General features: G+C 43.6%; 1 protein-coding gene across 1 annotated transcript in view; it reads right to left on the bottom strand.

Annotated features, from left to right (window-relative positions):
- PHC2 (polyhomeotic homolog 2) overlaps positions 1–1,204 on the bottom strand; it is a 50,135-nt gene extending 48,931 nt beyond the window's left edge. The window contains exon 1 of the mRNA XM_014784122.2: positions 1,016–1,204. Within this exon, the coding sequence (XP_014639608.1) occupies positions 1,016–1,189 (174 nt within the window). The 5' untranslated portion in view covers positions 1,190–1,204. The remainder of the gene's footprint in view (positions 1–1,015) is intronic.
- Positions 1,205–14,294: the final 13,090 nt, after the last annotated feature.

Below are 14,294 nucleotides of genomic sequence, written 5' to 3'. Positions count from 1 at the left end.
TTAAGTGTGAGGAAGAGATAACTGGGAGAGGGAAGATTCCAGAGTATCCGATGGTGTCTTCTTTAACTGGATTTGTCAGACCTCTCACTGTCTACTGTGGCTTCTCCTCCAGTCCCTAACCTGGGCTGAGGCCAAAGTAGGATGAGGTCACTTGTCTAGTACACCAGCGCTGTAACAGCAAAGTTACTCAGAGTCAACACTTCTGGGCTGTGGTCTCTCTTTTCTGCCTGTTTTATCCGGGAACTTCAAACAGACGTTGCAGTGATTAAGAACACAGGTTTGGGGGAAGAACTAGGTTCAGCTTTTGTCTTGACCTGAATGACCCTGGACAAGTTATTACCTTCTCTGAGCCTCAGTTTTCTCAATTATATAATTGTGCCTAATAACAACCATTCTCACAGCGAGAGGAGAAGATAAATATGCAAAATGCTTTGTACAGTGCAGGGCACATAGCAGATGGCAATACATGGTCACGACTGCATTTTGAGACAGTGTGTAATCACCTGGAAGGCCTCGGGGATGACACTTTGCAAACTGCTGCTTTACGGAAGAAGGTAAAAAGCTACAAAGACAAAGGATTGTTTGGGGTTCTATTTTGGTCCTCCGTCTTTAAGAAACTTAGATTTGTTACAGGGCAGTGGTCCTTTAGATGGTGGGTCTAGGCTGTGGAGCAGCAGCTCCCACTCATTTTTCCTGTTTGTTATTTTTACCTGTCTGCCCCTTACATTTTCACATACCTATCCTCCTAAAACAGCACTCTGGGATCTGAATCACCAGGTAAGAAAGGGATTTTCCTGATGTGCTAAGTATTCCCACTCGCCCCAAACTTCCTTGACTGGAGTCACCTAGCATCACTTCTCTCTAACTCTGCACAAATATATATCTACCAACACGCCCCCTAATGCCCAGTGTAGATTCAACACTCTGTTACTCCACAGACCGTGCCAACACACCCTCCTGGCTAGTCCTGTGGAGGATTAAAGAATACAAATCCTTAGATCAGGTGGAATCTTACCTGCACGGTCTGCCGATCAGGAATGCCACTGTACACAGAAATCTGGGGTCCAGTGGGGCGGCCACTGCCACCACTGCTGCTATTGCTGTAGCCACTGCTGCTACTGACCCCGCTGGTACTGCTGGTGACACTGGCACTGCTAGATGTGTGGGGGACTGGCAGCTCATTCTCCATGGCCTACAGGGTGGCACAGTCAAGGTGCTCAGATGGCAGAAGAGCAGGAGGATGCTGGGAGGAAAGAGGCAGAAGTGAAATGTTAAACAAATACTTACTAGAGAACGTGTATGTATGCATGAGTTTTCCACCAGCCTGTGAACTGAGGGCCTGAGACATACCTGCCATCAGAAGGACAGGGCCAGGCGTGGTTCACTAGACGAGATTTGAAATCCCCTCTGCCTGATTCTAAAGTCTATGACCTGTTCCTTCTGCTGGAGGAGGTAAAACCAGCAAAGGAGGCAGATTTCCTCTAACGGTCTTACTGGCTCGTAGGGATCCAGTGATCGTAGGGATCATCTCTCACCCCACCCACCTCTTCATCTCTGGGATGGAGACACTGAGCATCAGAGAAGTTATTATTTGTCCATATTTATAAAGCTGGTTGGTGAAAGAAACGGGATTAAAAAGCTAGAGAACAGAATGAGAGAAAGAGGCAAATAAGGAGGCAGTAAAATAAACTGAAGTGTTTATTTTGTTTTCAAAGCCAGAAGAGCTTCAAGTATGTTTGGAGTCTCTGTTTTCTTTATCAAGTACTTACTCAGTGCTCTCTGATCTAGCGCTGAGCAGGGCACTGTGTTGAGCAATTTGGTTAAAATGGCAGGTTTCAGACTCAGAAAGACTTGGGTTTCAGTCCTGGCTCTGCCACTTAGTAGCTGGGAAACCTTGGCAAGTCACGATTCTGTGACCTTCTGTCTCAATTTATCAGATGTAAGAGCATATGGGCTGTTGGGAGGACAAAGTAAAATAATGACACGAGGTGCTGAGTACAGTGTCACGCATACACTGAGTGCTCCCTTCACACTGGCTGTTGTTGTGGACAGATTAAAATTGTCCCCAGCCTGGTTCCCAGTGTCCACTTCCAATAGATCAATCCTCTTCCGAGGTATAACTGGCAGAGTCTCCTGGAACCTTCTATCCCAGTCATCAAGGAGTGCCAGAAATTCCTTCAGGGATCATCCTATGACCTGGATTCAGAGCCGGAATTCATGCATCCCCTTGAAGCAATGTGTTTGGAGTGGAGAGGGGCTGGGAAGGAAGGAAGAGGTGGTGGGAAAGGCATACCCAGATCTGAGTTCAAGTTCCTCTCTTTCATCTTTCATGCTATTCCAAAGATCCTCATTTCTATATATAAGTCTTTTCTTCTACCTATTCCTTCCTACATCCTGAAACAACACTGTCATCCCACCTTAGACATTGAATTCTCTGCTTACAGCCTATACCAATTCAATAAATAAAGAAAATAAAATGACTTTTTCACACTAATGAGAGCACCGATTAGTGCAAAGAACTAAAATAGTCACTAATGTCCTGTTGTTATCTTCCAAAGATAACTGCTGCTCAGTTTGGGGTTGTTGACATTCCTCAGGCTGTCTGCTTCAGACTGGGTGGGTTTCACCTTGAGCTGAAAAAAGTGTGGGTGAAAACTAAATGAGAGGAACATTGAGGGTAAGGAAATCTGAACCGCTTCCCTTTGGCAGTCAGCAAGTTGCAGTTCAGAGGCCTATGGCTCCCAAGGCTGTGTGACAGCCTGCACACGGCGGGCACGACCTGGGTCCTTCAGCAGTGATTTCCCCTCAGGTCTGTGTCTGCTTTTACTGCCACAGGGCCAGTCTCTTGTCCATGAGTTCCCCTTGTCCTGAAATGCACTCCGTTCTGGGCCTCACTATGGCTCACTTGTTAAGGATGCTTATGATGATAATGATGATGCAGGAATCAATGAAACAGCAAAATCAACAAGGACTCCCTGTGCTCTGCTCTTGTGAAATCCACCTTATGTTCTAGGGAGGGAAGGGTAGGCTGGACAGAAAGTGGTAGAAGGCATAATTCCTGATCTTGCAGAAACAGACAAACTAGTTGTAGAGATGAGGCTTAATTGAAGTTTTAAGGATCACCAAGCGACAAATTAGCAAACGAGAGTTATGTTCAAATATGGAATAGCCCATAGAATCCCAAGGTCTTCTCTTTGTTAAACACTGCGCCTCCCTTTCCCAAAATGCTGACCAGAATTGAGTTTCAGTTCTTGCTTTTCATCCCACCCTAGGAAATCTCAAGCAAAGTACTGTAAAACAAAGAATAAAATGGGGAAACAGGGCAGCAGCCACAGCAAATTGAGGACAGGGTAGTCTACATCCTGGATGATCAAGCTTCAGCTCTATTTTCTTTTTCTTTTGCAGCAGCAACAGCAGATCTTGTGCACAGTGTATACTCATTCTTTGTTGGGAAATAAAACAAGACAAAATCCTAGAGAGAGCATGGCATTCCTGTATAGAAAAACTGCACAGGCAAGGACAACAAATGCTCCCCAGGCAGGAGAGAGAGACTTATTTTAACTACATGGGACACAGGCGCAGTGCGATTCCTGAACTCTCTTGCCCACCTGTCTCCTTCTTCTGCTGCCAAGCATGCCCTTCCCTTCTCTGCTCATTCTCTCATTCTTGGCTTCTGCCCACCGCCCCCCTTGCCCCTGCCTTTGCCATTTCTGTCTTGTTAATTTTGGCCCCAACCCCTGGTTTCCCATTCTTGGAGCTGCCCCCTCATCCCATCCTCTTTCTCCAGTGATCTACAGCTGGCTTCCTTGTGCTGCCCCTCCTCCTGTGTGCTCACACCCACCTTGTGCCTGGCTCTTGACTCTCTCTCTCCTCTCCCCCACCTTCTCTCGCTGACCCCCTTGAACACATGCAGGTGCTCCCCTCACTCTCCTCTCTCTCCTGCCCTCCCGCCCTCCTTCGATTGCTCTGGTTTCCTCTAATGAGCTCTCTCTCCCTATTCCTGACCTCTTTGCTCACTCCCTACACTCCCCACCGGCCCCCTTACCCTTGACTGACCTCACTCTGCATCTGGCTCACTCTGTGATCTCATTCCCTTGCCTCACAAGCTCTAGCTCTCCCTCCTCTCAGTGTGGTCTCCCCCTGCCTGAGCATCTCTCCCCCCAGCCTGATTAGGCACATCCTCTCTCTCGTTCACGTGCGCACACTCTCTTACTCTCTAGATAGAACATGCTCCCTCTCCCTCCCCTCCTCCCCCTCTCTGGCTTGCTCTCCGTTCTGGCTCCTGCTTTTGATAGCTACAGCTGTCTCTCAAGCGTGCTCTCTCTTTGGGTCTTTCTCTGTCACTCATGCAAAGCCCAGAGGAGAGAAGGACAGACTGTTTAGGAGATTAGGGAACATTTCAAAGGAGAAGTAACATTTGAGCTGCCTGAACCCACACTTTCTCTGCTTTCACAGCATAAAGCTGCTCTGTCCCACCTTCTACTCCTCAACCACTTCTAGAACCTTTCCCAATCAACAAGTTCTTAGTTTCCCCACAATCTGAACATCTATTGAGTATCTACCATATGCAGGGTATTCTTGGTAAGTACTGGGAATAGAAAAAAGGTAGAAGACATGAACCCCCAGTTTAAGGTTCTTAACGTTTGGAGGCATATCAGAAATGGTGAAATCTAAGGCCCCTTGCTGCCCACCCCCTCCCACCCCAATGCAGAGACACCTACAAAAATGTGCTTAAAACTATAGAGGTTAATAAATCCTTTGAAGCCTATCCATTAACTCCAGATGAAGAAGCTCTGCTTCTTAGCTATGTAGGGATTGGGTATGAAGTACAAATTTAAAGATTAAAAATAATGTTACCTACCATATGCTGAGGTCCAAATGAGTGATTGAGACAACATTTGCTAGTGTTCAGAAGACTGAGGTGTTAAGGAACGTGTGCAATGTGGTAGATGGAACATGGAGCAGGCCTTATTCTAGGCTTTATGAATGCCAAGACCTATGCTATTGCTGAACAGTTACTGCTGGAAGATGCACAGATCTCAGTCATGCCCTCTGGGCATTCTCTGGTGCCTCAATTTTCCTAGGAGAGGCATGAGCTAAAGGAGAAAGAGCGTGGATTTAGGAATACGGTAACCCTAGCTTTGGGAATACCAGCTCTACTGTTACTAGTCGTATGGCCTTGGGCAAGACAGTTTACCTCTCTGAGTCTTAGTTTCCTAATCTGCAAAAGTGGGTAATAATAATACCTATTTGGGCGTGGTGGTGGTGGTGGTATATGTGCGTGAGGATGAATCTCTTAGTCTCATTACACTTTTCTAACCTTATATTCTACAATGTGAATCTACTGCTCTGGTCTGGTGGATCTGCCTTCTTTCTCCCAAACACAACATGGTCAAGATTACCTCTGCTCTTTAATTCTGATGAAGTCAAATTTATCTATTTTTTTCTTTGGTTGCAGCTATATCTAAGAAACTACTGCCTAATCCAAGGTTATGAAGATTTAAACATAGGTTTTCTTCAAAGAGTTTTATAGTTTTAGTTCTTACATTTAGGTCTTGGATCCATTTTGAGTTAAGTTTTGTATATGGTGTGAGGTAGGGGTACAACTTCATTATTTCTTTTTAATTTTTTTATTGTGGTAAAATAAATATAACATAAAACTTACCCACTCACAATGTTATGAAACCATTACCACTATCTATTTCCAGAACTTTTCATCACCCCAAAGAGAAACTCTGTAATCATTCAGCAGCAACTTCACATTACCCTCTCTCCCCCTGGTAACTTCTAATCTACTTTCTGTCTCCATGAATTTGTCTAGTCTAGATATCTCATGTAAGTGGAATCATACAATATTTGTCATTTTGTGTCTGGCTTATTTCATTTAACATAATGTTTTCAAGGTTCATGTTGTAGCATGTGTCAGAATTTCATTCCTTTTTACGGCTGAAGAATATTCTATTGTATGTGTATACCACATTTTGTTTTATCCATTCATCTATGGGCATTTGGGTTGTTTCCACATTTTGGCCACTGTGAATAATGCTGCAATGAATATTGGTGTACAAGTATCTGTTTGGGTCCTTGCTTTCAATTCTCTTGGGTATATACCTAGGAGTGGAATTGCTGGATCACATGGTAATTCCATTTAGCTTTTTGAGGAACGACCAAACTGTTTTTCCCAACTTTATCCTTTTGCATGTGGATATTCTTGATGTCTCTGCACCATTTGTTGAATTACTTATGTTCTTAGGCCCACACAATTGCCCCACTAAGCTTCTTAGTGTGGCATACGAATCCTCCATGAACTGACCCTGCCTGCCTCCCTGGCCTCATTTTCCACCACTTTTCCACACTATACTCTTGCTGGGCTCAGCATTATTCCAAACAACCTGAAGTTTTGGACGTCTTTCTATTTCCTACTTCTGTGGTTTTACTCATTTACTCATGGCTATTCCCTTCCTCTGAAATGCCTTCCCTCCATTTTTCACTTAACCAACTCCTTAGATCTTCAAGACAACTTGAGTCTCTTCTGTGAAACATTCACTGAATGCACCCTCCTCTAACTCTTCTCTTGCTTCCTTCAAACTAGGTCCTAATATCTTCCTTTAAGCCATCCAGTTAGAAGGCTGCTCCCACAAGACTTTGTGCTTACCTCTCTCTACTAGTACTTATAATGTAATATTACAAGAAATTGATTTGCTTATGTGTCTGTCTTCCCCATTGGACTCTGAACTCCTGGAGAAGAGGGATCATGTCATATTTTCCCATGTATCCCTGGTGTTTCATTCCATAAACGTCTTTGAATAGAATTGCTTGAAATGCATTGCACTCCATCCTACCTCTCATCTGAAAGCTCAGCTTAATTTCTACCTCATTCTGTGGAATTTTCCCCAACTACTACAGAACAGACACCACTGGTGATTTAATTTCAGTACCTTCCATCAATCATGTCTATACTAATAATAGTGATTATTTATTGAGCACCTACTATGTGTCAAGCACTACAGTAGATGCGTTTTATATACTCATGACCTCTCTTATGGGGTAGGTATTATTATCCCAATTTTGTCAATGAGGAACTTATCAAAGTAACTTATCTAAGGTCATCACAGAACTAGGATTCAAAACCAGGTCTGACTCCAAAGCCAGGGCTCTTCCCACACTATACCCTCTGAGACTACACCCACAATCTCACCTTGAGCCATTGTTTCAATGACATTGGACAAAATCCATATCAGAGCAAACTAGATTTTTCAGAAGTGGAAAGGAACTGAGATCACTGAATTTAATCCCCTTATTATTAATTAATACCTATTAAATATTTTATACTTACAAAATAACCTCTTTCTCTACATAATGTATACGTAAGGGATAATATGCATGTGTACTCACCAACTGGTTTAAGAAATCAAACATTACCATAATCTGCCTTGTTTTTCCTATGCAAAAACTGAGGCCTGGTCTTTGGGGAAGCGACTCACTCAAGGAGACAGGGCTCCTCTGACTCTCCTGCAGTAGCATGGACATGGAAGGAACAGCAGAAAGCATACTGGACTCATGGTGGTAGGGGTTTACTCAAGTGGAGGGTTGGAGTTTGCCCTGAGGAGAATTCAGAAGCTAGGGTCCTGCCAAATGTTACTTTCTCATTGGTCTCCTAGTGGAAAGGAACTTGGGTTAGAAAGAAACAGAATTGATTAGGAAGTGTGGACCACTATAGTAGCTTTCAGACTTTTTCTACTATAGTTCCCCTCTTTGAACCCACGCTTTCAGTGCTCACCCGCACCCACCTTCATTCTGCCTTGAAGCTCTGGTCTGTGGAAGGCAGAGGAGGTGTTCTGAAGTCTCAGCGAGGGCTACCGAGGCGTCTGTGGGCTCTCATTATGCTCCGAACCCTGGGGCCCCACCTTAGAAAATCTGAACCCTTAAATTTTCATAATATCTATCTTTAAGCATTTTATACACCCCTATTCAATTTCCTTTTAATTTCTACTCTTATTCTTCCCTCCTCCTCCTTCTAACTAGTTCCTTATTTCTTCCCTCAGGCCACCCATCCCTGTGGACTCCCACGATGAACCACAGCCAAATCTGATTAATGGCTAGCATCCAGAGCTGGAAATCTATCTTGCTCTGGGATCCAGCTCACTGTGTGGTTTTGTGGGAGCCCAAGCTCTGAAGTCAATTCTCCCCTCCCGCCTGCAAGGGACCACTGTGAATGATGTGTTCACTGTAACCGGTTGGATAGTGATCTTATTACAGGTCTCTGCTGCCCACAGGGCCTAAGACCAGCAGCTGGAGAAATGCTGATGGTTCTGGCTCCCAGGAGCCACCAAGTCTAGGGAACACTAGGTCTTTGTCCCCAGGGTCAGGGAAATCCATTTGCTGCGGATTACAGCTGTGACAGAGGTTCCAGGGAAGTAGAGGGGAAAGACACTGAAAACGGAGCTTTCCAAATGGAGCCTAAAGCCCTGGGGGAGGGTGGGGTGGAGTTTTTCCTAATGGAGTCGGAGACTGACAGGAAATGAGAGGTCTAGTCTGCCCCACAAAGGCTGCTGGTATTATCATTCCTGTAGTGGCTCTGCTCCATGCGGAGAGTCTGTTCCTTTGCTGCGGCTCTGCCTCTCCTCTTCCATTGCTTCTCTGTCCGAGGTATAAGTCAATAATAGCAAAGTGCTCAGGCTCTCAAGACTTAGGGGCCAAGGGCAGACCTCCTTACACCTGAAGCTGCTGCATTAACATAAGTATCCTGAATTGCACCAGTCTAATTATGCCTCTGACAGCTGTCTGAGGCTACTGATACACTGGAAGCAGTCCAATAGATTCAGTTCAAACCTCCTCAAAAAGTTCCCCCTCCCTCCCCAATCCTCTGCACACTGCCTTCTTTAGTGTCTCTGGAAACCGAAGTGACTAAATGAAGGCTAACAAAGACAGAAATGAAGGATGAGAAGTGAAAACTGATCATATAGTCCTAGCAATCAAAACAGAATGATTTTATTGCGAAACAGAACCCTATTAATTTAAATTTAAGTGAATAACCTTTTTCTGAAACCTCACTGTTTTCTTCATAATCTATAAAAGGCAGACTGTACTGAGTGTTTCTATAACAAGCTGATGGGGGTTGGTTGAAGAATATGAAGAGGAAACAGAAGGATGTGATCTCTTGGAAGGAACATACAGGTCAAGGCTCGTTATGCAAATGCTGAGTGTCTGGGGACTGAAACTGAGGCAGCTTTAGTCTCACTGCTCGAAGACAGGGCAACGATACAGCCTGTATCTTCCATGGCAGGGACTGGCACTTTTTCTGCAAAGGGCCAGACAGCTAATATTCTAGGCTTTGCAGGCATATGGTCTCAGCCATGACTACTCGACTCTGCTGAGCAAAAGCAGCCATAGACAAATCATAAGTGGAGAGTGGTTGTGTTCCAATACAACATTAGTTACAAAAATAGGAGGTGGGCTGGATTTGGCTGTGGCTGTAGTTTACAGGACCCCTGTTCTATGGCAAACCCATTTTTATATATCAGGCACGTGCCTGACAGTGTATTGTAGCACACTGGTTAACAGCATGGGCTTTGGAGTTAGGAAGACCTGGGTTCAAATTCTAACCAGGCCACATACTATGGGTGTATCCTTGAGCAAGTTACTTCCTCTTTTGGGCCTCAATTTCTTCAGCAATAAAGTAAGATCATGTTTCCCTTACAGTGGTTATATGGATTACATGAGAAGTCCACTGAGGACAATACTCAGCAAATAGTTAGCATGTGATAAATGGCGAGGGTGTAAGCCCGATTTGGAATTTGAAAATGATTACTTTAACCAAGGTAAATACAGAAGACCCCATAAGTTATTTTTCATCATTGGTCACAGTCACACTTAAAAATCTCTTTATAAAGAACCATGGTCTGTTTTTACCTGTCTAAATTTTTGTCCCAAAGGCTCTTTAGGAACATAGGCTTTAAAGAGAGTCAGTCTATACGGTGATTAAGAACGTGTGCTCTCGAGTCAGACTGCCTGGGCTCAAACGTCAGCTTCCTGGCTGTGTGACTCTGAACAAGTGACAAAACCTCTCTAGGCTTCAGTCTCCTCAACTGTGGAATTGGGGCAATAATACCACGCATAGGGTTGTGGTATTAGATGAGTTAATACAAGTAAAGCAGTTAGAACCATGCCTGGCACTTAGTAAACACTTGTTAGCTTCTATTATTATTATTATTTCTTATTATTATTATTGACATTATTAAAAGTTCTTCAGTCTTAAGTGCAGGGCTTAAAGAGGGATGCTATGCTACTGGTTTTCCAGAAGACAAATACATGCAAAAACTTGGATCCATTCATTATGTTAAGTTGGTGCCTAACTTTAAGACATCTATTTCTTTAATTTCCCAGTGAGCCATTACAGTATATCCATGTCCTTTTTTCTCTTACTTCAAAGAGAATTGCCTGTTATGGGCTGAACTGTGTCCCTCAAAAAAAAATTTTAAGTCCTAACCCTCAATATGTCAGAATGTGACCTCAGTTGGAAATAGGGTCGTTGCAGATGTAACTAGTTAAGATGAGGTCATACTGGAGTAGGGTGGGCCCCTAATCCAATATTATTGGTGTCTTTATAAAAACAATGTCATGTGAAGAGACACATACACACGGAGAAGACAGCCATGTGAAGATGGGGGCAGAGAATGGAGTTATGTTTTCTCAAGCCAAGGAACACCTGGGACCACCAGAATCTAGAAAGAGGCCAGGAAGGATTTCGGAGGGAGCATGGCCCTGCTGACACCTTGATTTCAGACTTCTAGACTCCAGAACTGTGAGACAATACATGTCTGCTGTTTTTAGCCACCCAGTTTGTGGCTCAGACTGGAAACAGAGTAGGTTGGGGTAGGGCAAAAGAAGACTTTATTTCCAGAAAAAAGGATACTTTAATTTCCATCAATTAACCTCAAAGTTAGAAAAATCTTTTTTTTTTGGTATCTGGTGACAGAGTAAATTCTTCTTGCTATGGTTTCAGTCAGTTCTTCCTTGTTGAGTCTTAGTAGAGCTATGCATTCCTGGGATTTGTAAATAGAAGTATCAATAGCCATGGCTATAAAAAAGACCTCTATAAAAATCTCTCCGTACTAAGTCTCTCCACAAAGCACGCATGTGCACACACACACACCCCTACCATTTCTAGAGCTTACCCTTTTCTGTCACTCCAGCTCAGCCTTGAATTGGCCTGATGTTGAGTTAAATCATGGCAGGCTAGTCTTTCTGCCCCTGCTACTTCCTGACAAGCATAACCAGGACAGGGATCATGGGAGACAGCCAGGCTTTCAAAATAGTTGTTCAAGGGCAAGGAAATTTATCTATGAATTCTTCACAAGCCTTCTTTGCTCTTCTTCCTCTTGTTCTACCCCTGCAAACTGGGCTCTACCTCAGACCTAGAAGGGGTCCTGTGGGTATCACTTAACTCTTTGCAGCACTTGGCGTCAAGGAGTTTGCTTGCTTTTATGAACACCAGTGTTGAGAGTGCCTTGGAGAAGCAGGGACTATATTGGGGGGCTCTGTTTTCCTGCTACCACTTGAGCATGCTCCCCCAAAGCTTAATCCAAGAGAGTAGCCTTCCTCCCTTAGAGTTTCCCTTTATATACTCTGTGAGGAGATTAGGGAATGGGCTTTATAGACTGATAAACTATAAAGAGATAGATTGCCTGAGATAGAAGTGATGCCTCCTGTCACGAAGACTTTTCTTCCATATGTAAGTGATCTTTTATCCATTAGGAGGCCAGTGGTCTTAGGCCTGGTGCTGGCAAATGATAATTCTTGCTATTTATTGGGTACTTGCTCGGGTACCAGGGCTTTATATGTATGATCTCATTTATTCCTCACAATAACCCTATGATACAGAGATTATTTCTTCATTTTTCCCCACAAAAAAATTGAGCTGCACCTCATACACTGCTGGTGGGAATGCAAACTGGTGCAGCCACTATGGAAAACAGTATGGAGATTTCTCAAAAAATTAAAAATAGAAATACCATACAACCCAGCTATCCCACTACTGGGTATTTATCCAAAGAACTTGAAATCAACAATTCAAAGAGACTTATGCACCTCTATGTTCACTGCAGCATTATTCACTATAGCCAAGACATGGAAGCAACCCAAGTGCCCATCAACTGATGAATGGATGAAGAAGACGTGGTATATATACAGTGGAATACTACTCAGCCATAAAAAAAGACAAAATTGTCCCATTTGCAACAACTTGGATGGACCAGGAGGGTATTATGTTAAGCGAAATAAGTCAGACAGAGAAAGACAAATACTGTATGATTTCACTCATATGTGGAAGAAAAACAAATACATGGTCAAAGAGATTAGATTAGTGGTTACCAGAGGGGAATGGGGTTGGGGGGGTGGGCATAAGGGGTAAAGGGGAACATATATATGGTGACTGAAAAATAATAACGTACAACTGAAATTTCACAATGTTATAAACTATTATGACGTCAATTAAAAAAAAAATTGAAGTTCTGAGAGGTCCCATACTTATCTGAGGCCACAGAGCTAGCAAGTAGCAGGTGTAGGATCTGAAACCAGAGTTGCAAGTCCGTGCACAAGAGCAAGAATTCCTTGCGCTTACTCCAGTCTAGGCCTCTCTGGGCCAGTGAGTTCTTACGAAGTTAACTTGGCTCCTACTGCCTTCCCTCTGACAGACTGTCTCTCAAGAGTGATCTCAAGCAGGGCGTCTGTCCATGGCAAACCTGTCAACTACAATTTCTGCCTTGTATCCCAGAAATCACACTTGGAGTAATAACTGGGGCATGTCTAACATTTGTAGGCCTTTCCTGTTCATAAGTATTTTCAGATATATTATCTTATCTACGCATAAGGCTGGTCCTGTTAGCAGTATTTACAAAATCTTTTAAAATTATTTAGTTGAAAAGTAATACAAAACAAAAACAACTGTCCCCAGTCCTTTGGAGAGAAGGGATGAAGGACACTTAACTTTCCTGAATGCCTACTATGTGGAGAGCCCAGCCTCAGGGAGGCAGCATGATTTACAAGACAGAGGAAGAGCTTCCTATTCAGAGATAGCTGTTTTGATTCCTGCCTCTGTCCCAGCTGGGAGACCTTAGGCAGGTTACTTGACCTCCGCAGGCCTCAGTTTCCTCATCCATAAACTGTGCCAATGATATAGATTTTTAAGAGTTATTGGGAAAAGCAAATAAGAAAATGCAAGCAAAACACCTAGCACAGTGTGCAGCACAGAACACGCATTTAGTAATTATCAATCTCCCTTTGCCTGCTTAATCCTTCTAGCATTGTAGTAATTACTGATGAGGAAATAGGTTCCGAGAGGTAAAGTATCTTGCCCAAGATCAAAAAGCTATTAGGTGGCATAAACCAGAACAGTCTGAATCTAGAGCTCATGTCTCACTTGTAATATGAGAGTGCTTTCAACGTGCAGAAGGGAAGATGTTCAAAAATTTGGCCTTTTAATCCTGTACAGTTATTGAAGATACGCTTAGTACAGGCTTGATCATAAGCTTTTCACCAGAGCCCAAAAAGTCCCATTCTCAAATCTTAGGAATTTTCTTCCCAAAAAAGGAAAACAAAACAAAACAAAACAAAAACCCCACCTACAGGTAAAATTGGAAGAAGTGATAACCAGCATAGACTTATCCATGGTGTGTGTGTGAGATGTGTGAGGGGGGCGTTCATGCATGTGCACACATGTACACAGGTGTGCTGGGAAGGGGAGGGGAAAGCAAGAGACTAGAAGCTAGTTCGAGACTCCTATTACTAGATTAAGTTTCCCGCACACCTCCAAGCTCTGTGCAGTACAAGTGCTTTGGAAATCCAGAGAGTAAGTGATCAATAAACATTCTTCTTGGAGCTATTTTTCATGCAGCAACTGGTTTATCAGTTCTCGAGGTGTCTGGATTAATATTAAGACTACATTACATTGTGGACAGGTGTACAACTTGAGATTTTAGCTTCCTTTCTCCACTCCTTCCTCCCATCTTCTCTGGGACAGTTTCCTCCTTGGGCCCTCACTGCTTTGGCCCAGCCCACCGTTTAGAGGACTCAGCCATTCCTAAGAGGCTTTCTCTTGCTCTGCTTCTGCCCTAGCAACTGTTTCATAGCTTTGGAATCACAAAGCAATTCCAGAGTCCCTCAGGCCCAGCTCTGGGGCCTCCTTTCCCTCATTTGTCCCAAATAATAGCCTCTAATTGCTATTAACATTCCTCTCTAGCAGAAACACACTGCATGTCTGTGGTCAGCCTATGATCTACTGTGACCACCAGCCT

Source organism: Ceratotherium simum, chromosome 22 (assembly GCF_057802395.1).
Source record: "Ceratotherium simum simum isolate JZ-2026a chromosome 22, ASM5780239v1, whole genome shotgun sequence".
NCBI lineage: Eukaryota > Metazoa > Chordata > Mammalia > Perissodactyla > Rhinocerotidae > Ceratotherium > Ceratotherium simum.
Note: the sequence above shows the minus strand (reverse complement) of the source record. Positions and strands in the feature narration are given on the sequence as shown.